Below are 25,635 nucleotides of genomic sequence, written 5' to 3' on the forward strand. Positions count from 1 at the left end.
TGCTCTTTCGATCAAGCTACAAAAAACAGTGAATTTTTCATCACTAAACAACCCAATTGAAAATGCATGTTATTGGAATATACAATGCAGCAGCGCAATTCCTTATTACCAGGGGAGGGATACCATTGGTTCCGGGCCCTTTTTTATATTCAGATCGCGTAGAGCTTCTAGGACTTCATCCGGTGAAAATTGCAAATCAGGAAGTGAAAAGTCATGCTCTTGTAAGTGTGCAAGGGGTCGTTCAAATATTACGTAAAGCAACAGGGGGAGGGAGGGGGTCTTACATAGTGTTATGGTCCATACAAAACTTAAAAAAATTCCCATACAAATGCTGTTACGTGGGGGAGGGAGGCGGTCTTAAATTGGCAAATTTTGCGTTACGTAATATTTGAATGAACCCCAAAAATATTCGAACGCTGCACAGGCGATACTTTGCTGAATACACTTTCAAAGAACTCTGAAAATAGATCAGCGGCTTTCGAAGTGTTGTGAGTTTCAATACCGTTATATGTTTCGTTCGGAGGAATGCGATTACTAGATTGAAGATTTTTCATGAAGTCCCAAAAACGAGATGGGTTTTGCTTGAGACTTGACTGTACTGCAGAAATGTAGCTCTCGTAGGTGGATAAAAGTAGCGTTTTATACCGTATCTCGATTTCTTGAAGATGATTTCTGTCGCGATCGTCCCTTGATTTAAAGAAGCGTTTCCGTGCTTTTCTGAGGTTGTTACGTTGGTTTCGTAGCTCGGGAGTCCACCAGGGTTTACTAAAAATCGATCTCGAGTTACGTCTTGTCTTTGGAACGTGTTCACCGAATACATTGTTCAGTTTTTGGTAAAAGGCTGATAACATCGCTTCAAGATTCGTATTTCCAAGCAATGCGTTCCAATCTGTGTTTCCATAAATGTCATTCAAGAGCTCAAAATCTCATACTTCGAAATTGAACTTGACTTCGTCATTTTCGTCGTCCGCTAAGTTCAGAAGTTCGTCGTTCTCACAGAGCAAGAGGATAAACAGTGTGTCCGATCACGGACAGTAGTTGACGAGGGCAATCCTTCCGGTTGAAGGATCCCTGCTTCGGTGGCCAATTCCAATTCGGAATGCCAGGGATGATCGGCCAATTCCTTCTCCTGAAGGAATGCCTGGGATGTCGATAGCTCAGACTGTGAATATGATTTCTTAACAACAGTCCTGAAAAGGACTACTAGCTGGGCTGCTTCGGTGAGAGAAACGCTTTGGGTATCGGTTTTCGAACTACGACGGTTTATTGCGCGTGCCATACAACGGCTAAATACTGAATGAATCAATTCTGTGCACGCAAGCTCCTTAAGTAGGCTGCAGGTAGAAGGATTCATTGCATGCACAGTGAAATGGCTTCGGTGGGAAATTTCCACTGTCTTATGTACTACATACTGGATGCTGCAATCGGTGGTCCGGGTGGTGTGATGATGGAGAGCTCAAGCTAGTCGGTCGGGTTGCGTGAAGTAATGAGTGTGAGGTTCAGGTAGGAAAGGGTTTTTGTTAGTGGTGGTAGCCGAAATACTCGCGGCGACTCGAGGTTAGTTATGTGGTTACTTTACATGAATGGGAATAGGGGGGAATGGATTACATAGACAGGATCAACAACAGGGTGAAAACGACGACTGAACAAACCAGGGTTGAAACGTTGCACACCGTTCGCGTTGTGCGTGAACACAGTGCATGATGAATGTCCATCGGCAACAACGATGAAGAGGGAGCAGTCAAGTCTACGCGTTCAAGAAGATTGATGAAAGCTAAACCAAGAAGTCTACCATTTGAATTAACGAGACTATTGATTTGTCGAAAGCCAACAGCGAACATAGCTTGAATTAAACTTTGTTCATATTCAGCAGTATACTGAAACAAGCGTTGAAGTAATGAGAACCATGAACGTGTTTTTAAATTTAATATTCCAACCACGATTGAGCTATCATGAAGGCTTTTTATTTGCGTTTTGTTCCCTCTCCACCCAACCGCATCGATAGCCGAGCGGTAAGCGTTCGCGCTTGACAATCGCCAGATCCTCGGTTCGATTCTGGTCTGCTGCAAGTTTTTAACCATGATATAGTAATTTTTACTATACAAATGGTGCCATGGTAAAATTGAATGCACAAAATTTTCTAAATAAATGCGAATTTAGTCTGCACAAATCAAGTGGCGTTGTGTATTTAATTTGACCCTCTGATATAGTATTTTCAACCGCAACGCTGTTCTCAGTGTAACATTTGTTGGAATGAGGCCATTTATGTCGTCATCCTGCTGCCAGCATAGGTTGGGTAAATTGAAATCACCAATCGACATAACAATGTCAGTCGCTTCTGCTTGTTCAACGATAAAATGCATTGCATCAGCATGTTTGGCGTTACAGCTCGGGGATCGATTTTGGTGGAAGATAGATGGCAGTTCAATCAATGATATCCTGATAATATAATTAATGTTTTCAGCAATTACATTTAAAATTACTATTGGAATATAGAATTTTTTAATATGATTTACAGATACCGCAATAGTAGGCAAACATCTATTTTCATTGTCCTATTATTGCGGTATATGATTTTTCTCAAAAATATAGATCTTTTATTCAAAATTCAATATCCATCATGTAACTACATCCATAGTGAACTGATAGACCCGTTACATATAATTGTTTTGGTTCTAAGCTTAAAAATTCACGCTTATGAAAACGCACTGGTTAAAAATATAGGCTTTTCTAGATGCATCATTTAAAACTGTTCTTCCAACAATCAAAATCGTTTAATTTTCAAAGCATTTATGTGGTACAGCTTGAGAATACTATAAACTTTCATCATCATCAATAATATCCATAGAAAATAGAGTTTTCGATTAGTAGTAAGGGTTTAATTCTTATACCGCAATAATAGGGAATACCGCAATAATTGGCAAATTACCCTAGTACTTTTGCTGTTGTTAAAACCTAAAACAGGTTAACAAAGAAGGTATTGTCTTGTTCGGATTGATAAAGCTAACTGCTAAGGGTTCAAAATATTAAATAATTTATTAAACATATATTTTGTTATATAAGAGGATAAAAGTTGTTATATAAGAGAAAATATAAGAATTTTTATATTTGGGATGTTTCAAAAATCAGCGGTTGTATAAAATCATCTTTTTGAATGTTTTAACTAAACTTAATCATCATTCCCCATTCTGAAATATTCTTACAAAACTCATAATGAAACAATAAATATGCTCTTTCGCTGAATAACCGAGTGATTTAGAAAACAGAATGATATGACAATCTCGATAATACTCAAATTTGATGTCCTCATTATAAAAAGAGAATTGATGTATCAAAACAAATCGACTAAGTGAAGATCACCTACAACATTGAACGCATCAAATAAATATTTTGTCTTACTATAATAACGTTAATATTTGCCTAAATGAGCATTCAAAAGAGTATTATGAATAAAAGCTCCAAAAGAAAATATGATTGAAACTAAAATGGTTGATTTTATGTATGTCTTGTTAACAAATGGGAAACCAATATTTTCCAAATTAATAAAGCATTGATTTTTGATTAATTTGTTAAACTTTTGATTTGTTTATTTATAAATAAAATGATTTAGACACGATCACAATATAATATTTACATAACTATTTGAAGCTCCATAGAATCTGTTTGATTGTATTTATCAGGAAGCTTGAACATTTCTTTAAAAAAATCTATTAATATCTTATGAAACTTAATCATCATTTATTCACCCAAGTTAAATAAGTCAGACAAAAAAGGTTGATTAAAATATTGTTTGTCATTTTTTTCCAGCGATTCTGTTTTTACCAGGGTGGGTATATGACTGTCAACTAGGAACAAAGCTCGTCTAACAATCATCTCTCACGCGGGCCGGCCCAAACCGTACTGGATGAAAACGCGGGCCAAGCCAAGCAGTAAACGCTGATGCTTTTCAACACTCAAACAACGGGCGGTCTAGCAGTGTAGTGAGCCACACTAACACAGCCACAAAACATGAACGGTAGGCCTATCTCGTTGTTTTTTACGGAAATTATTCAAAATGCTACGTCCACTAGTTGGGACACCTCGTCACACATCGTCACAAATCCGTGACACTCTGTATCGCAAGTACCGGTCCGTTTCCAAAACCTTAGAATGACAATGTTTGCTGAGAATGATTTCCTATAATTTCAGTTCATGAGCCTATGGACTTATCCACGGTCTTCCTTTATTGTCGACTTTCTTTTTCTTTTCCGCTGTAAATGCGGGCCGTGTTTACATAAAATGACATCCGGACCAACATCCAGTGAATGAATGTTCACCGGATGAACATTGAGTGGATGAATGTGCAGCGTTCATTTTTTGTAAACACGGCCCGCAGTAAAGGTTTTCTTCCCGCTGGAAGTTGCAGCGTGACGTCATCGTAGATTAGTTCATGAGCCTATGCATGCTATAAAACGTTTGACTTTTACTCCCTGACCCAACAAGGCGGGTCCAATTCTCTAAGGTGTCCTATTATGCTCACTTTGTGGAGAAAACCAGACAGGGTAGGTGAGGAAGAGCTGGCCGTTTTGTTAACAAACACCTGAGACAGGTAGTCGAGAGATTGACTCCTGATTGGTTGGAGAAACAGTGTTGTCAAGAACTATTCTAATCTGGTCGCTCCTGCTCCTTGTGTGCTCTACTCCTTTCTTTCTTTTTTGACAATTTCGTCCGCGCTGATGGCAGCACAGTTAGTTTCAGATTCAGCATCATGTGTGACCTGAACCCTTGGTAGTGTTATCCAAATTCATAAAAAAAATATTGTTTCGAAAAGTATTACAACTTACGCCCAAACAAAACTCAAATTTTAAAAAAGCTTAATTTTTATTAGCTTATGAATTTAAGAAAAAAAAAAACACTGGATATGTTTCGGTTTGGAGAATCTTAAAATCAATAATGAAAGTTATTCATCGACTACAGTGCCATCTACGGTCGAAATTTGGAACTGTTTTCCCATAAATTTGGTCGATTTTCTTAGCTCGTTCCCCCTTGAGCCCCTAAGAGTTGACGGATTCTGCTCAAATTTTCGTAAACTTTCATCATGGGGGTCTATATTAATAAATTTGGGGAGTGTAACTTAAAATTGTTGAATTACGATCATTAAATGTTTCAATTTTATTTTATACCAGCTTTCTGGTCTATTTGTTTGGAACAGGCTAACTGCCTGGTCCATTTTTGGTCGGATTTGGAACAAGATTTGAGCTGTTCCAAATCTGATTTGACACGTTTTTGTTTACCAGTTCGGATTTTTCTCCCCGAGCTTGGTAGTCTAGAAAGTGAATTCAAAAGTTTTCTAGGTGTGGTTAACAGGATTTCCGCCAGGAATCCCTCCTTGGATGTCCTCCAGGAATTCCTCTGGAGATTTTTTTTAGGAAATTCATGCTGCAGAAATAGCTCCGAGGATATTCCCTCCCGGAAACCCTACAGGTATTTCCATCACATTTTTTTTTTCGGGGATTTCGTCCAACAATCCCTCCGGGGATTCGCTCCAAGAATTTCTCCGGGGTTTTCCTCAAGGAATTCCTTCGGGATTTTCCTCCAGGAATTCCTCCGGGGATTTTTTAGCGAATTCATTCGGAGATTTCCTCCCGAAATTTTTCTGGAGATTTGCACAAGAAGTGGATTTTAAGGATTCTCTTCGGGGATTTTCAGCGGGGCTTTCGTCCAATAATTCTCCCGGGGATTTTTTCAGAGAATTCATTCAGAGATTTCTTTCAGGAATTTCTCTGGAAATTGTGCTTGGAATTTCTCCGGGAATTTCCTCCAGGAATTCCTTAGGAGATTTCCTCCAGGAATTGGTCCGAGAATTCCCTCCAGAAATTCCTCCGGGAACTTCAAGGATTCTCCCGGAGATATCAAGAACTACCTTTTTTCCAAAAAATCCTTCGTGGATTTCAATGATTCTTCCGGAGATATCCCCCAAGTACTCCTCCGGGGATTTTCTCCAGAAATTATTTTATTCCGGGACTTTCCTCCAAAAATTTCTTCGTGGATCACCTCCAAAATATCTTTCGAGTATTTGCTCCCTTTGAGAATTTCTTCCAAGAATTCCTGCGAAGATGTCGTCCAGGAATTCCTATGCGGATTTTGTCCAGATATTCTTTCATTAAAAAATTCCTCAGGGGATTTCGTATAGGAATTCTTCCGAAATTTTTTAGAGAATTCATCCAAGAATTCATCTGGAATTGCTCGTGGAATTTCTCCGGGAATTTCTTCCAGGAATTGGTCCGAGAATTTCCTCCAGGAATTCCTCCGGGAACTTCAAGGATTCCCCCGGGGATATCAAGAACTTCTTTTTTTTTTAAGAATTCCTTCGGGGATATCAATGATTTTTCCGGAGATATCCCCCAAGAACTCCTACGGGGATTTTCTCTAGAAATTTTTCTGGAGCTTTCCTCCAGGAATTCCTCTAAAAAATGCTTCGTAGATTATCTCCAAAAATTCATCCGGGGATTTGCTTCCTTTGAGAATTTCTCCCAAGAATTCCTGCGGGGATTTCTTCCAGTAAATCCTCTGGAGATTTTGTCCAGAAATTCTTTCGGTGATTTCATTAAACAAATTCCTCGAAGCATTTTGTCCATGAATTCTCCCGATGATTTTTTATAGAATTCATCTAGGCATTTCACTGGAAATTGCACCTGGAGTTTCTCCGGGAATTTCCTCCAGGAACTTCGAGGAATCCCCCGAGGATATCCAGAACTACCTTTTACCAAGAATTACTTCGGGGATTTCAATTGTTCTTCCGGAGATATCCCCCAAGAACTCCTCCGGGGGTTTTCTCTAGAAATTATTCCGGAGCTTTCCTCCAGGAATTCCTCCGAAAATTGCTCCATAGATTACCTCCAAAATATCTTCCGGGGAATCGTTCCCTTTGAGAATTTCCCCCAAGAACTACTGCGGGGATTTCGTCCAGGAATTCCTCTTGGGGTTTTGTCTGGAAGTTCTTTCGGGGATTTCATTAAAATAACCTCAGAGGATTTCGTCCAGGAATTCTTCCGGGGAGACAATTCATCTATGAGTTTCTCTGAAAATTGCACCTGGAATTTCTCCGGGATTTTTTTCCAAAAATTCCTTTATAAATTACTCCGATGATTACCTCTTTTTTCCGAGGATTTGCTCCCTTTGCTTCGAATGTTCTTCTTAGTTTCTCCAGGAATTTCTCCGGCGTTCGTCAAACAATTACCCCGAAGTTCCTCCAGCAACGCCTCCTGTGTTCTTCCAGGAATTGCTTTGTAGTTCCTCTAGGATTTCCTTTGGATAGTCTTTAGGATTTTGTCCAGAGTTCCTTCAGGAATTCTTCTAGAGTTACAAGAATTATTCTAGAATTTCTTCGGAGCTTCTCCGGTAATTCCTCCTCTAGAGATCCGGAGCAAGTCTTTTGGATTCTATCCAGCATATCCTCCGAAGTTCCTCCAAAGCTTCAGGATAAACTTCGGAGAAATTGCTGAAGAACTCCGGAAGAATTGCTGGAGGATCTACAGAGGAATTCTGGACACAATCCTAGTTGATCTTCAAAAGGAAATCCTAGAGGAACTACGGAAAACTTCATGGAGGAACTCCGGGGCAATTGCTAGACGAAATCTAGAAAAAATTTCTGGAGAAATTAAGGAGGAAATTCGAAGGAATTCGTGGTAGTGCTCCAAAAGAATTCCCGAATGAATTCTTGGAGAATATCTCCGAAGGAATATTTGGAGGAAATCGTTGAAGAAAACCCTCGGCCCCAGAGGAAATCCTTGTGAAAACCTCAAGAGGAACTCTGGGGAGAAATCCCCGGATTAATTACTGGAGAAATCTAATGACTGAATTTCTAGACGAAATCCCCAGACAAAATCCTGGAAGAAATCCCCGGAAGAATTTCTGAATGAAATCCCCTGATGAATTCGTGTAGTAAATTTGGAGGAAACCCACGGAGGAATTCCTGGATCAATCTCTGGAGGTGCTTCTGGAGGAAATTTCCGGAACAATTCCTAGAGGAAAGCCCGGAAGAATTCTGTACGAAATCCCCGGACGAATTACTATTAGACATCCCCTGGTGAATTCCTGGAGAAAATTCCCGAGGGGTCTTGGGGAGAAATCCTTGAAATTCCCAGAGGAAATTCTCGAAGAAATTTCCCCGGAAGAATTCTTGGGGGAAAACCCCAGAGAAATTCTATGAAGAAATCTCCGGAGGAATTTCTAGATAACATCATCGGAGAAATTCCTTAAGGAAATCTCCGAAGGAATTTCTGGAGCAAATCTCCGGAGGAGTTTCTGGAGGATATACTTGGAGGTATTCCTGGATAATATCCCCGGAGAAATGGATCATTAAAATAATCAAAACCACCGCTATGGAAAGCATAGATAGCGCCACCGTAGCCTTGTGTGTTTGACAGAACAGCAATGCTGTCACAATGTTAAATCCCATATACAGTGGCGCCTTTGTTTTGATGCGGTGAGCACTGACAAAAACTACCTTCAATGATCCATTGCTGGACGAAATCCCCAGGAGTGTTTCTAATGGAAATCCTCGGAGGAATTGCTGTTGGAAATCCCCTTAAAAATTTCTGAATATCATCCCGGAGGAGTTCTTGAGGGAAATCCCGGGAGAAATCTTAAAAAAAAAACCTCCGGAGAAATTTTTGGATCGGATCACTAGAGGAGTTTCTGGACGAAATCTCTGGAGGAATTTCTGGACGAAATCCCCAGAAGAATTCCTGGAGGAAATCCCAAGAGGAGTTGCGGGAGAAAATCCTCGGTGGTGCTTCTTGAGAAAATCGCCGAAACAATTCCTGGAGTAAATCCCTGGAAGATTTTCTGGACAAAATTCACCTGGAAATTTCTGGCACGAAATCTCCGAAGTAATAGCAATTGACAATCCCCTGAGAAATTTCTGGAGAAAATTCCCGGAGGAGTTTCTTAGTATATCGCCGGAAGCATCATTGAAATCTTCGGAGGAATTTCTGCAGAAATTCTAGGATAAATTCCTGCAAATATCTCCGGAGGAATTCCTGGTTCAAATCCCTAGATAAATTCCTGAAGGATGTCTAAAAAAATCCCCGAAAGAAATTCTGGAATAAAACCCTCCTCCTTTCTTGATAAATTTCTGGACGGAATCTGTAGAGAAAATCTTGGAGCAATCCCCCGGAGGAATTGCTATTGGAAATCCTCTGAGGAATTCCTTGAAGAAATCTCCGGAAAAATTCCTGGTGCAAATCCCTAGAGATATTCCTGGAAGAAATATTCGGATAAATTCTCTCAAAAAGTCTCCGAAGGATTTTCTGGAGAAAATCCTCGAAGGAACTTCTTAATTAATTTCTATACGAAATCTTCAGAGGAGGAGCTCTTGGAAAAATCCCGGAGGAATTTCTGAAAATTTTCCTGACGCGAATCCTCGGAGAAATTCCTGCAGCAAATTTTCGGATGTATTTCTGCAATAAATACCCGGATGAATGACTGAAAGAAATTCCTGGAGAAAATCCTTGGAATAAATGGTGGGGGATATCCCTGGAGGTATCTTTGAAATCCCCAGAGGACTTCCTGGAGGAAATCTCCGGATAAATTCCTGGTGCAATCACCAAAAAGCTTCTCGGAGAAATTGCTGTTTTAAATTCTCTGAGAAATCTCCTAAAGAATTTCTGGAGAAAATCCACAAATGAATTTGTTAATTGAATCCTTGAAGGTATTTATTGATGAAATCTTTGGAGATGCGTCTAGAGTAAATCTCCGGAAGAATTTCTAGATGAAATCGCCGAAGGAATGGCTGTTGGAAATTCCCTTTAAAATTCCTGGAGAAAAGCTCCACCGAGAATACCTTCGGAGCTCTGCCGAGAATTCTTTCGGAGCTCTGTCGGATTTTTTTTTCCAAGTTCCGCCGCGAATTCTGTCGAGATTCATCCGGGAATTCCTTTGCAGTTCATCCACTCCTTCAGAGTTCCTTCGGAATTTTTCAGGTTTAATAAATTCTGCTGTTCAATTCACTATTCGTTTGTTTTTGTTGATCACATTCGAAATGGATCGAAAAAAAAAACACAACAACTGGTGCATGCACGTGCGGTTTGGTCTATTTATTTTTGACAGGTCCATTTTTGGTATAAAGTTGGACCAAAAAATTAACCACCGGTGAAGTTGCCCTTAGCCCTCGAAATCTTTTTTATCTGCTCTGATTTGTTACCATTATTCAAGAAAATTATATTTTCTTTTCATTAGAAAACCTTATTATCTTTTCATATGATAACAATATCGCAGATTCAAATGCAAACAAATCTATCTGGCTCCTGGTATTTGCTGAGCATTATTGTTATCTATCGCAAGCATAGCATTGTTTCTAAATATAAATAACAATCCTTTCACTTAACTGCACCGATGCTTAAAATACTTCCGTAGAAAATATGAAAAAAGCACGATTCTACACTTCATAAAATACCCACCCCCTTACCTGGGTTTAGCGTTTTCTTGTGTATTCTAGTTTGCCACATGTTATTGCGATCTGGGAGCAGTCTTATCTTTGCGTACGGATCCGCGGTGCCACTGAAGTCACGCGGTTGCAAATCCTGAGCCTACGAAAAAGAAAAATCAACTGAATAATTTCCTCCAGTGCTAAAATATTTCCGGTTTGTCAACCTCTATGAGTTTGACATTCAAAATCCCCGCACTGGGGTCGTAGTTGAGCGTTAGGTGGATTGCTCCCCGGGAGTCTTCGCTGAGTTCAAGTTTCGCGGAAGAGCTAGAGCTGATTCCACCGGCAGCGACACCACCGGAGGCGGATGTATCAAGCGTGTCCCCGGCACCGGAAGCATCCGTCGTCGACTTTTGTTGGTTGTTTTTCGCCTTCACCATCGATGTGGTCGGTTTTGCTGGGCTCGTTGTGCTCAGGACAACGTGTTTATCGGTGCGGGCAATGGGCACCGAACCGACCGCTATAACGGACTTACAGCTGCTCGATGAATCGGCGCTGTCGTCCGGGGGCTCCTCTGTGCAAAGATAATAAAGATTGGTAGGGTGATACAGTCCTGTGCAAAAGTTTGGGGTCACCCCCTGGAAAACATACAAGTGTTTTTTTTGTCCATATCTCTGTGAATACACGTCTAATAAAACTGTCCAAAGGCAATGGTAATCTTACTTGGTACGCATTTTATCAAAAACAAGTTTTGAATTTTGTTTGCTGAATTTTTACTTGAAGTTGTGGCATTTTTCCTAAAATTACCCTGAAAAAAGGGGCTAAATTTTTAAATTATTTAGCTTTAGAACCTTAATCTTATCAGACGCGAATTACCTACTATGGTTGAAGCGTCTATAATTAAACAAAACCGTAATCTAATATGTTCAAACAACACTAAATTATTAAACATCGATTAAATAGACATTCAAGTAAATCGTGAAAAAAATTTGGACCGCTTGAGCCGCAAAGCATTTTTGTCAATATAGCTGCTATTTTTTTCTAACATTTTTCAGTTGTTTAATAAAAACGTAGTTTAATTTAAACGTAAATAATGAGGCGTATATAATTAATATGAGATTTTACAAAATTTTTGTTTTAAGTAAGATCTAGTAAATCCAATCGTTTTCACGATGACTTTTTAAATGATTTTGAATAGTTTTCAGTTGATTTTGTAAGTTTGTATGGTCGATTCAATGTAGTGTAAATTAGTCATGTTTTTGATGAAATAAAATAGAATAAATATTTTTATCAAAATACCTGCGTAGTAGGATTAGGATTGACTCATTGCCTTTCGAATGAGTCATGGATAGTTTCAATTAGACGAGTAAACACAGAGATATGAACAAATTACTTTTGTATGATTTTAGGAGGTGACCCCAGACTTTTTCACTGGTGTGTATGGTTGTAAAAATATCCCATGCATTTTTGTTACCATCGGAAGAGTCAATAAGCTGCCCAGTGGATTGGGTGGTTTTGTAAATCCCTTGGGATGCCCAAAACGGTGGATCGTCCGTTTTGGCCAGTGGGCTGCCAGTGTTGCGATTCAAATACCGGGATGTGCCCGCTACGGCGTCCACGTTGTACGGAATGGGGCAACTAACTTGGCTTTCATTTCTAAGGGAGAAAAATGGAAACAGATGTAATATGGCAATTCAATTGGAGTAAATGAACATGCATCAATGTAATTCGTTTTTATGATTCCACAGATGTTTTTAATTTCATGACCATGAAGTACATACAGGGCCGTAGCATGCGGTTGGCCCCCGTCGTAGGCGCCATACTGCGGGATTAACTTGGTATACTAGAAATCGGCAAAATAATCCTTTTCAGTGAGCGAATCGTAGGCGATTCACTCACAAAAGTAAATCGCCATTATGTTTATTTCCTTTATTAGTTCATTTAAAGTATTACATTCATTCCTCTAGGGGTTCTGTGTTAGACCAAACTATCATCCTAAAACTAAATTAAGCTTTTATACTTTTCAGTGCTAAAAATGGTACTTTTCAGTGCTACTCAAACAGTATTTTCCAGTATTATTTTTGATTAACTATTGATCCCTTTACTACCTCGATTGGACCCGTACCTTCGATTTTTCGTTGGACCCGTTAGCGAAAGCTAGCGGTGGTAATCTTTCTTGGACACCGTCTTGGGAAAAATCCTCTCGGGGGTCACGTCTTCTTTTGCTTATTCACTAAACATGGTTGCAACAACAAACAAAAGAAAGGGTTAATCTCTGAATTCACAACTTCCTTCCAAAAAAGTGGGATTTAAAACTGTCACTAAATGTGGCAAGAATGAAAGAAAGGACGTTTCTCCGGAATACGAACTTTCTTCCAAGGGTGATATGGATAATGTTGATAATTGCATCGAAATGAGCAACCAGCAGGAGTCTCTAGCCCAGGCTCTTTGATTCAAGTGAGGAAGCAAAGAGTGATTCAAGTGAGGAAGCAAACAGTGCTGCCGTGTTTACAAATGTTATGTTATTTTTAGTAGTTTCGAATTTGGGGTACTTAGGCAAGAGATCTTGAACTCCACTAGGGGAATCAAGGTTTCCTTCCAACTCGCAAAGAAATGAGACTGTCGCGTTTTGCCGGAAACTCTTAAAGATCGCGAATTTTGCTCAAACATCTTGAAGTGAAGAAGCACATTTTTTTTTACTTATGACGACCAAACTGAACGTTTGTTCAAAGTCGTCTTGTAAGGTCTCCCAAGTGACTATAAGTCACCTGAAGAGATCAAAAATGGAATATATGATTTACTCGGATTTTCTCCAGTCCAAGCAATCATTATGAAAAAGAGAACCCAATTTGGCATTTTTCGGAAAGGGCTTTCTCAAGAATATTATTTAGTTTACTTTAACATAAAAGTGCACAATTGCGTCAAATCGGGGGGGGGGGACTTATCCTTCGTTAATCAAAGAATTGCTCTGAAGACACCAACAGGATTCATTGCAATCCCGCGCTTTCGCATTTATGAGACCGCACTTCTCAGTCTAGTAGTGAAAGAAATACACAATATAAACTTTTACAAGAATTCCTCGATAAATTTGACCTGGGATTCCACATTAAGTTCCTCCAGATTTTTCTCATGGCATTTCCCCAGCATTTCATCAAAATATTATCGTTGCTGTTCAAACATATACCCACAAAAATCTAATAAAATTACCAATCTCCATGTATTCTTCATAACATTATTCGAGGTTCCATACTGTAGTAGATAATGGGTTTATATCAAATATTAGGCGAATCAAAATGATTATTGATACCTGAAATGAGATACCTGAAATGTCTAATTCAAAGTAAACATGAATAAAACCTCGGAATTTCAATAGCATGGAATGTATGGAATCAGATAGCCGTTCAAGCAGCAATTTTGATCGTTGATCACAGATAATATGCACATATGTTTCTTACTGTAATTTTGCTTTAACGCGATGGTGCAAGGGTGGTCCTTGCAGTACATGACTAGCGAAGCCGTCCCACACTGCAACATAAACATCACGAGGTTCGTTTCGGGTTGATGTAATGCAAATAAATAGCTCAATGGGCAATTATAAGCATCATCTCTTTTGCCCCAGTACCTATGCTAAACTTCACACGCAAAACTTAAGGTGAAGGTTCATTGAGCCCGTAAACATAATGTTGCCACCCACTCGAGCCACCCGCTAAAGCACCCTCTCGAGCCACCCAACAAGGCGGAGCACAATGTTATGTGCGTCGGCCAAAAATAAATCATCATGCTTCATGTATACCTCCACCAACAAAATTATGTAGGTACCCGACTAAGGGCACATAACAAAATTATATCAGCATATGTTATTATGTTATAAGTGTTTTTCGAACATAGGTTGTTACAAACTTGATGCAGGATGTTGTTAAAATAACTAAAATTATAACAAAAAGTGTATGAATAGTAACATAAACATAACAAAATGTGTTTTAATTCTATCAAAAACATTTCAAACCAAGTTATAATGTTTGATACAAAGTATCAAAATTGTAATACTGTTCGATATACGATAATATTGAATATTATTGAAATGCATAACTATCTATTTATGTTGTTATAAAGTTGTTAAAAATGAACAAAAAAATATCTAAAAGGGAAATGAAATACATTATGCTATATTTCTGTTTTATTATGTTCTATGAATGACGGAGCCTAACAAAATTATATCATAATATGATATGCATATCATATTCTGATAAAATTTTATTATATTTTTGTTACAAGCCTCTAGTCGGGTAGTGTTACTTGCACACGTTTCATACAAAGGTATTGTTGTCGATATGAATTCATCAACAACTTCATAAAAAATCAAAATCACAATTTATTTCATTTGGTAGTGAAAACATGTTTTTTGACCAAAATTATAAGCATTTTTCACACCATGCGTGTGTTGTTTACTATTTTTGGCAGTTTTCTCCTCTCTTCTCTCGCTTCTCACGGACGGAGAAAGTTGCCATCAGTATGCATTTGAATTCTACAGTCAATTGTACTGTATAATATCTTACATTCATTTTTGCTGTTAAATTGCGTCGTACATTGTTTTTCTCGTTTTGCAACACTTGTGACATTGTACACCTTTTGAGTATTATGAAATTGTAAAATACGTGGTTGTAGCAAGTGTATGAATATCCAAACCATTCTAATTGCAAACATAAAAACTGGCATCACTTCCAATCAGTGAGAGCGGTGCATCCGAATCATAAATAATGTTGGCTCAGTGAATTCGCGTTCCGGTGCTGTTTTCGAGCACAAATTGATTAATATAAGTGATTTTTTGCTCCCAGGAGCATCGTGCGTGAATAATCAAAGTATTTCATTAGATTTTTGAATTGCTACGGTGAGTAGAAATATGATTAAAAGTGAGTTTTAGAACGGGCACCGGAAAGCCATCAAGCAATATCTCGGTGCGTGAAGAAGAAGTGATTCGGAAGTGCGTGGTATTTTACAACACAAATCACAGCAATAACTACGTATTTGCATTCAAAAACTGGTGATTTGTGAAAAACATATTATGGAATGCTTTCAGTTAAGAAACCACCGCGCTACAATAAGGTTAGTAACTTCAAATAATCATTTTTTGTGATCGCTCTCCAAAACACTGTGAGAAGTGTGGGAGGAGGGAGCGGAAAGCAAAGGGGGAAGTAAGGTGCCATATTAGAGGCCATTTTGGTACTCATGGGGATATGTCCTTAAAGAAAGTGTTTGATTCCAGATTGTAACTGGAAAAAATAGACCTCTGATAACGAAGGCGTTCCGCATACCTATGACACGATATGATTTTTTTTTCTTTGTGAAACAAACAACCAAACACTTATGGTTGCTATGTCCACATGAAGCCGAGCAAATCGAGTTACTCAGAGTTGCTCAAAAGTAACTCATGATCTACCTCAAGATCAGTAGGCTGTCCCGCCCCTTGGTTGCATACTTCGGCATAATGAGTGGAAAGCGATTTGGTCTGTCGATTTCGGGACGACGTCGGTCTATGTATGGTTTCAGATGTTGAAAGTGGGGTGTATGTGTGCGGATGTGATGATGGCTTTGGTTCTCCGGAAGAGAACGTACATCGCATTCTGCGTTGGGGAGACATTCGTTGAGCTTGCGATTCGCTTGAAACGGAAAAAACGAAGTTGGAAACCGATCGCGAATCGGTACTGAGAATTAAAAGAGTAGAGGTATGAAGTCACCACGAAGGTATAGGAAGGTATTCTGTTGGCTAATGTTAGCTCGATCGGACGTGTTTAATCGAAGTTCCGTGTTTCTTAAATCGAAGTAAATGGACAATGGACGTTAGCAGTTGTTTAAATCTGGAGAATTACGTTATTCGGCAGATTCTTAAAAATATATATCCCTTTCGGGACGGACCATATTTGAGTGATTATTTCAAAATTTACCTTATAAACCCATCAAAAAAAAATTTTTTTTAATTTTTTTAGAAAATTGCTTAAGTCATGCCTTTTAAAAAAAATGGACCCGTATTTTTTATTTCGTCATTAGGGTGCTCTTTCGTGAGATAGGGTGACCCAAGAATTCAGAAATATTTATGTTTTTTTAATGCACATTGAAATTAAAAAAAAAATAATATACCTTAATTTATATGATTTTTTTTATAAATGGAACGAAAACAATGTACGAGAGATAAAAATACTTCATATTCTCTCTAAGATTTAGAGCATCACGTGACGATGACGTTTATCGAGATTATTCAAGAACTAGTCTACGTCATATAAAAATGGGTAAACATACATGTGTGAATAACTTGAAAACTAATTGTCTCAATCAAAACGTCTTGGTTTTGCTATGTTTGTTTAGTGGAATACCTATAAATAAATGAAAACCGAATTGAGAACTATATCATTTTATTCCACTACAGTTTCCATCCTTTGACAGTTACGCATAATTCGACCTCCACTATAAGGCCGTTGTCAGAGTCGTGTACTTGACTCGAAAATTAAATTATTTTTTCCCTCCAACCTCTTTCACTCACTTTACCTAACATATACACTATCACTTTTGAAATGACACAGCCCTCCTTCAAATGATGCTTGAACGATGTTTTTGTTAAGGTTGATAACATGGAACTAATTTATTTTAAATAACTGGAATCATTTATTTTATTCCTATAGCTAAAATGGAAACGTCAAAATATTCAGTCTGCGTAAGCAGCTTCCCTAAAAATTCATGTAAACTTACGTCATATGTGCCGACAGCTTGGACGGTTATTAACAAGAATGGCACATTTTTAAGTGCAAATAATTACCATAAAATTTATTATTCTTCTTTCTGACGCTAAAGAAGCCTGCTTCTCAACTTCTTATGAGCACTTCCACAGATATTAACTAACAGCTCTCTTTGTCATTCGACCAATGTTGCATGTGTATATCGTGTGACAGGTACGATCATACTCTACGCTCAGGGAAGTCGAGAAAATTCCCTCTACGAAAAGATGCTCGACCGGCTGGACTCTAACCTACGACCCTCAGCTTGATCTTGATTAGTATCTGCGCGTTTACCGTTATGGCTATCTGGCTCCCAATATCAAATTGACTTTATTTTTTTTTTGTTTACATCGAGTCTATTTGCTTAAAATGGATTTTAAGTCATTGTAATACAGTAGAGACCCGATTTTGTCAGCCTCCCGATGAATTTTAGGCTGACAAAATGGGGAACCAGACAAAATCGGGACATATTTTTTGTTTCTGTTTTTCAAATTTTAACGTGTTAATATTTGCTTATGAACTACGTAACGACCTACATAGCCTTTAAAGGGGGCGAGGGACATGGGCGTAGTCAGGTTTTTTTTTATTTATCAGGGAGAAAAAACGCGGCCCTCACAATTTCATTCTCAAATTTCGCGCCAAAGGATCCCTTTAATCGGCAATTTTGTTCTGGCCTGTAAGACAACCGGCATCAATCTGAATCTTAGTTCTACCTAACCGTTGAATTATCTAAGAATTTTTCTTAGGACACCGAAATTCCTAAGAAAAATCAAACAAAAATTTCTTTAGGTTTTTTTCCAGAATTTCTTTTAAAATGGCATCAGTAATTGCCTCGAAGCTCTTTCCTTTAAGTATAATGAATATTTCAACTGGAGATTTCTATGTAAATTTAAAAACATTTTTAAATTCATCCAGAACTGTTTTTAAGATTTTTATAGAATTAATTTAAAAGTTTCGCAGGAATTTCATCAAGAATTTGACCTGGAATTGTTGTAAAAAAAAAAAATGTTTCCAGTATAAAATTAAAAAATAATATTTTTAAAAACTTTCTTTAGTTTGCGATTTTTTTTCGTGTTCTTAGAAGTATTCATAAATGACATTCGATAAAGTCGTGAATAAATATCTGAAATTATTTCTATACTCATGGGATGATTAAATGCTTGAAAAAGATCTTCGTGAAACTCCTGGTCGAATTATTGAAAAATCTCGTGAGATGATTCCAGTAAGAATCCTTCACAATCTTAGCAATTTTGCAAAAAAAAAGAAAAATAGAAGTGAAATTAAGGAATCTCTAAGACAGTTTTAAGAGGAGTTTTTGAAACTATTGATGAGTCCTAGGCCAAACTATATTAAGAATACTGTGAGCAAATTTCATCAAAATGTAGTTTTAAAGGGATACTTTCAAGAGCTTATAGAGTTATTCAAGGCAGAAAACCAATAAAACATTAGGAGGAAATTTTAAAGGAAATCTTCAAGATATTACTTTAAAAAACCCTGAAAGAATGTAACAAAATGTGACCAATGAGTTAAATTTTCAGTACAAACGGTTGCCTGGTCCTCTAGATTTGTGCTCTAGAAAATTCGAGTTTTGGCTTCGATGCATCTTAACCTTTAGAGAAATTCTTAGAGGAATTCATGAATGAACATACATACCAAATTTCTTTTTCGTGAACTGGGCTGTGTTTTTCGGTTTTTGTACGATTATGGCCTTTAAAGGGATCATCACACGAATCAACGGAATAGCATGCAACGCCAAATGGCACAATCGTAATACGTATCTGACGAAAAAAATACTGCAGCGGGAATTGAACCTAAACTTCTTTGGTCGATATTGCTAGTTATTTTGCAACACTATACGCACGGCGATGAAGTACAGATTTTTATTTTTAATATATTAGCTTATCTAAGTCTCAAAATTCAAGATTTGGACAATATATTTTCAAACGTAAAAGGAATGAAACGATATTTTTTATATGAGCGGATAATCTAGACTCCATTACTTCATACATTGTTTAATAGTTAAGTAGAGTATTTCAAACGCATTTCATACATCATAAACAACATATTTGCGAGTAAAACTAGCAGGGGCCTTCCTTAGCCGAGTGGTTAGAGTCCACGACTAAAAAGCAAAGCCATGCTGAAGGTGTCTGGGATCGATTCCCGGTCAGTCCAGGATCTTTTCGTAATGGAAATTTCTTTGACTTCCCTGGGCATAGAGTTTCATCGTACTTGCCACATAATATACGAATGTGAAAATGACAACTTTGGCAATGCAAGCTCTCAGGTAATAACTATGGAAGTGCTCATTGAACACTAAGCTGAGAAGCAGGCTCTGTCCCAGTGAGGATGTAAAGTCAAGAAGAAGAAGAGGAAGACCAGCATGGGATGCATACATCAATAGTATGCCATTTAAAGGACTCTGTGGTTCGGAAGCAAATAGTAAGTAAAGGTTTTCAGCTACAGTTGTCAAATTCCATATATATTATGGCAGATATTGAACCGGCATACATTGTAGAACACCAAAATGGATTATCGCGTCAACATGGTATTGATCGATTATCAAAGCAAGGGGAAATTCAAAAATTACGTCCATTGTTTTTAAGTCAATCTAAATCCTCCCCATGTCCACTATCTCGCTTTTTCCCACATGCACTGTCGCACTTTCATACACATCCACTCCCCTAAATGATTGACGTAATTTTTGAACGTTCCCCTAAACTTTTACTTTGTCTTAAACTTTGCTGTAGGAGATTTAAAACATTAACTGTGATTCCCAATCTATTTCAAATATGGACGTATAAAAAATAAGAGTTAAGCTTTGATGTAAAGCTATGAGTTTCTGTTACATAGTTTTCGAACGGTACATCATCCTTTTGATTCGTAGGAAATCACTCATTCATGTTTTAATGCAATGTTATGCACTATTGTGGACATTTTTTTTTTTTTTTTTGCTGTTACAATTTTATTGTCAGCATCAATCACGTTTATTACGTTTGCAGGCACACATTATGTATGGCCAATTATACACATTGAACATTAGGAGAACTTTTACACTAGTATTTTATACCTCGTAGTCAATTTCGTTGAAATACCAATATATGCTCTGTACTTACATACAACACAATAATAATTGAAGCAACAGTTCTACGTTGGACGTCACGTCGCCATACAATTTCTGATTTTAACACAGATCAACTGTTTACATACAATGCAATGATTAAAGAAGCAGGCTCTGTACATTAGAACCAGATTCAGCCACTTAATTCGATCAAAATACTGAAAATGAAAATTGGTAGTCTACAACGAACATCGACCGGGTAAGTGCCGGCACCAGCACAATTGTGCTGGTCTCACTTTGTCCCTCCAGAAATATTTGCTGTGTGAATCAATTCTCATTTGGTCTTCACCATTTCAAAGGATGACTCTTTCAATCTCGATTCGTATCTGTGCATACCTAGAAAAAACGAATACCGTAAAATCGGGTGTAATTGATCAGAAGGGTGAAATTGATCATCGTACCACACGATTTTATTTATTCGTAATGGAGCACAAATATCAATGTAAGCTACAGTAAATGAACGTTGCTTGTCGTTACTATTGTAGAATTGTGTGTTGTGAAGTTTTTTGCGTTAACGAATGTTTATTACTATGAAAATATCGTAAAATTTCAAAATCATGCACGGTGCAGTATTGACAAACAGCTATGAACTTCTATTTATAAGCAGGGATATGAACATGGTATAAACCTGAAAGTTTGTGAGGATGCTTGAGATATATCCCCAAACCATATTTCATCACCAAAACTCGTACCAATTAGCTCATATGGTTCAAATAATTGAATTTCTGTTAGATATCATTGAATTCCTTAGGAAATCGCATACATTTAGGCGTTTTCCGCGTAATTCTTGAAATTTAACTATTCGTTATTTATATAAATATTGCATTGTTAAGAATTTTACAAGCATATTCGGATTCAGGGAGCTCAAATTTATCATAAAGAGTTGTTTTGGAAACTAACAATAATGGCATTGACAAGTGATCAATTTCACCCCGAAATGAGATCCTCTGATTTTTTATTTTAGAGGTATTTGTTAACACTAAAATGACATTTGTTAGAAAATTTCGGTACATAAGTCAATGAGGCTCACCTTCGTACTTGTTTTCCTGCATTTAGTTGTTTGGCATTGTAAACATTATAGAAAACAGACTAGAAAAACCGTGAAAAATGATCAATTTCACCCGAAATTACGGTAGTTGAAAAGTTGCGACAGATAAAACTTTTTCAATTCTTACGGTGTTTGTTTACATTTTGTTTACCCTGAGCTGGTGTTTTCTAAACACGATGTAAACAAAATATGTTGTTCCTAATTACAAGTAGCAATGATAATTCAATAATCGAAATCAAAAAAGTTTAGTAAAACAATGATTTATTGGCTAAAATAATCATTCAATGTGATTGGTGCCGAACAGCACAATTGTGCTGGTTCGTCCCGAAAGGGATATATATATATATATATATATATATATATATATATATATATATATATATATATATATATATATATATATATATATATATATATATATATATATATATATATATATATATATATATATATATATATATATATATATATTTCGTCACGACATATACTACAGCAATTAATTCGGTAATTGCTCCGATTATTCATAGATAGTTTTTTTCAGGTATTGTGTTCGAATTTCATCAAAGCATTTCTTCAGAACGTCTTGTGGGAAATTATTCAGAGATTATAATTTTCTTGCAATTTATCAAGAAAATTTTGCGAAGAATTTTATCAACGATATAGGAGTTCTTCAGAAATCCTTGTAACAAATCATCAAAGCATACTTAGAACTCAAACAAGTTTCATCTGAAGTTACTCTTATTTTTCGAAATTCTTCGCGGATATTTTGTAAAATTTTGCTCTAAAACAACCTGGAAAATTTCCCTGGCATTTCCGTGGAGACACCCCTGCACAATGGTCGGGCTCCATATAAAGGAGCGGCCAAAACTACCAAAACACTATTTTGAGATTTTTATCATTTTAAAAAATACCTCATGTATTATATTAATTTCAATTAATTTCAATTCCATTTCAATTAGCAATCATTAATTGAAATTGAATTGAAGTTTAAATTTCTTTGACTTTTATGACGTCGAACTGACAGAAGTCAAAAAATTGAAAAAAAAAACATAATAAAATACCAATTTCATATTTAAGGAATGCAATATTTTCCCAAAGTTACGCACTATCTGAAAGCTTATGGTTCACCAATTTTATCGAGCATGAGGATGGAAACAAATATTTGGTTGAAGCTTCAATACTGTTCAATATTACACTTTAGTAAATTTGATGATATTGAACATGAAAAACAACTCTTGTTGCGTCATGTCGCCGCCATTTCGAATATTGCACTTTAAAATGCATCCTTAGATTTTACAAAAAATGTTTAAGTTACGTAATATGTGAATAATCCCTTCTGAAACAATAAAAACGCCATACAACATATTTAGATTACATATTTCATCGATTAAAACTAGTTTTGGTCGAAAAAAACTAGTTTTGGCCAAACTTCGTTTTTTTCGACCATTGTGCCCTGTATGAAAAACTAAATAAAATCTTTGAGAAATTCCTGAAGCAATTGAAAAAAATGTAGGAATTCCTGAAGCAATTTTGAATTCTTGAAGGACATCTAAACGGGAATGTTGGAGAAAGTCGTAGGGAAATCAATGTTATATTTTTTGGAGAATTTAAAACTTCATTGAAAAAACTGTTATGTTGGTGAAGGCAAGTACAATTCCAGTTGGGTGGCGTTCATGAACAAATGAAACATAGATGAAAACATTCCATTTTTTTTGCCTGTTATACAATAATACCGTCAATAGAGAACATTCACCGTGCATTTAAACAAAATCTACACTCCAAAAAATTATATATTTTTTCCAAACAAATTAAAGCAAACTAGAATATTACTACGAAGCGTACAATTTTACCATAATTCAGGAAAAAATCCGAAATTAGTGGTAGGTACATTACACAAAAATTCTCAACAATTGTGTTTACAAATGTTATGTTAAGGTCGCCTCGTACCTTTCTATGTAACCATTCACCGTGCACACTAGTGCACCATTTACCGTGCGTCTAAATTTCATCATGATTTCTCGATTACTTTTTCAAATAACCTAAGTAACTTTCGAGAAAATTAATTAGGAAGAATCACAATCTGTCTTCTAAAACTGTTTGAAAATGATTCATTTTTTTTTGACATTTTTCGACGTAAATCAGCATTAATAACTAATTGCCTACAAAGATGACTAGAGTCGGTTAAGACCAAATCAATCGTAGAAGGATTTCTAGAAGAGGAAAACACGCAGGGCTATCAGGGTATTGAATTCAGAAATATCCTGAAGAGCACTCATCAAATAAAATTCTGCCGTTGGAATTACTTTGAGAATTATTCCATGACCAATGTTGGGCATCAAAGTCACCAATCACGAAAAAATTTGACTTATTGCGAGTCAATTTTCGCTTAAGCTTTGCATGCAATCAGCTCGCGTTAAAATACAAGATATATCAATCATTTCCCACAAAAATTGTATGGCAAAATGATAAGCCGTTTCATTCAGTTCCTTACGACGTTTTTGTACCAGTGTAAAATCGACTCAAGTAGTGTTTTGTTTTGATTTTTGGTTAACCTTCCAGTCGTCGCGCGGTTCGTCACCGTCAAAACCACCACGCTGCTGTTTTGAACGAAAAAAGTTTTTTCAATAGTGTTGTACAAAATACAACAGCGCGACGACTGAAGTGTTAAGTCACTTTGTCTCTCCATACAACGGGGCGGTGAAAGGGGTAGTGTTTGATCCGTTGAATCTGTTGCATAATCCTTTGAGGGCGAGCGACGGAATCAGGATCGTATCCGGTTCGCATAGTAACCGCACTATCGGTATCGATCATCCGTGTATATGTTCACGTATTAATTTAAAATTATATCTTCATAGTTTACCAAAAAGAATCCTTTTCCATATTCAAACTCCCAGTGTTTTCTTGTGGAAGTGCAGAAGACTCCTCGGCTTCCATAAAGCAAGTAGCACGTCAACATTTCCCTCCAATTCCCAAATTGACCCGCATTCGGACGCAGCCGGTGCCGGTATTTTTTTATAATGATGGGAGCACCAGTACTTACACATTGAAGATGCTACACGGGCAGAAATCAGAATCCAAAAACAAGATTATGGCTCATGATATCATGATTCCGGCGTGTTTTCATCTTATGAAAATACACCATGATTTGGACTCATGATATCATGAGTCAGATTGCCGTAACGCAACACACGCTGTTGCTGGTTGCTCGGAATCATGATTCCAATGCCAAAAAAGCTGAGTCGCGCATCCGTTTTTGATCGACAAAATAAAAAAACAAAAACCGAGAATCGAACCACAAACCTTTCGATTGAGAGTCCTGCATCATACCACACTACCACTGTATCATGTTGAAGTCGGGGTGATAGAAACGAATGAGTTGAAGCAAAGCGCACCGCTTAGTGTTTTCACCCTGGATGTTACGCTTATGAAGAATCATGATTATGACTCCAGGAACCATGATTCGTGATCCTGATATTATGACCTAACCAATTTATGAATTTCATGATTTGTAAATCATGGTGTGGGGATCAGATTTTTATCCGTGTACTGATCCTGAGTAGCATCTGTTGGTTCCCTGTGTAAGTACAGCTGTTCTTGCAATAACGGAGTAGCAAATGCGGACGGTCAATCATGCTCATGCCCATTCTCATGCAATATTATTTAGTTTACATTAACATTTATGATCGATGTCCGCGTGACATGGAAACAATTCCTGAAACATGGAGAAAATTTCCAGAATCCCACTCAGTGCTGTCGGTGCCCGTGGAACAAAGCATTGCCGTATGGATGCAAATGCATGATTTGCGAAGGTTCTTCTCACGCTAAGGACGTCTGTCCTGTGAAGGATGATACGTTCCACAAAGTTTGTATGCGCGAATTGCGGGGGCCCTCTTAAGTCAAACTTTTAGCATTTCCCTACGCGTAGGCGAGTCGTCGAGACTCGTGCCAGGCAGATGAACGGCCATGTTTTTCATTTCCGGAATTCTCCTGGTAGAGTATTGAACAATGCCCAATGCCTTGATTAAAAATCATACCCATCAGGAAGATTACAATCATGCTTATTCACAAACTAATTTTATACCGTCGGATAGCCGTTCGAACCTTTTAATTTCGAATGTATCTACTTAAGGAAAATCCTATGCCGATTTTGTAGTAGGTAATTTGGACTCCTCCCCTTTTCATACTACGAATAACCGTTCTTATTGTTTCAAATCAAATAAAAAAACCCTGCCGCCACGAGAAACTTCTATTCCGCCTCTTTGTCTACACGGATAAAAATCTGATCCCCATA

The 25,635-nt window shown here is 37.3% G+C and overlaps 1 protein-coding gene across 11 annotated transcripts in view; it reads right to left on the bottom strand.

The window, feature by feature from the left end:
• The window catches only part of LOC5568830 (synaptotagmin-1), a 138,157-nt gene that overhangs the window by 4,672 nt on the left and 107,850 nt on the right, over positions 1-25,635 (bottom strand). For all 11 annotated transcript variants that reach the window (XM_021845660.1, XM_021845657.1, XM_021845658.1 and 8 more), the window contains 3 exons: positions 11,886-12,067; positions 10,636-10,985; positions 10,451-10,571 (listed from right to left, as the gene is read on the bottom strand). In XM_021845660.1, the coding sequence (XP_021701352.1) occupies positions 10,451-10,571; positions 10,636-10,985; positions 11,886-12,067 (653 nt within the window). The remainder of the gene's footprint in view (positions 1-10,450; positions 10,572-10,635; positions 10,986-11,885; positions 12,068-25,635) is intronic.

Source organism: Aedes aegypti, chromosome 2 (assembly GCF_002204515.2).
Source record: "Aedes aegypti strain LVP_AGWG chromosome 2, AaegL5.0 Primary Assembly, whole genome shotgun sequence".
Taxonomy (NCBI): domain Eukaryota; kingdom Metazoa; phylum Arthropoda; class Insecta; order Diptera; family Culicidae; genus Aedes; species Aedes aegypti.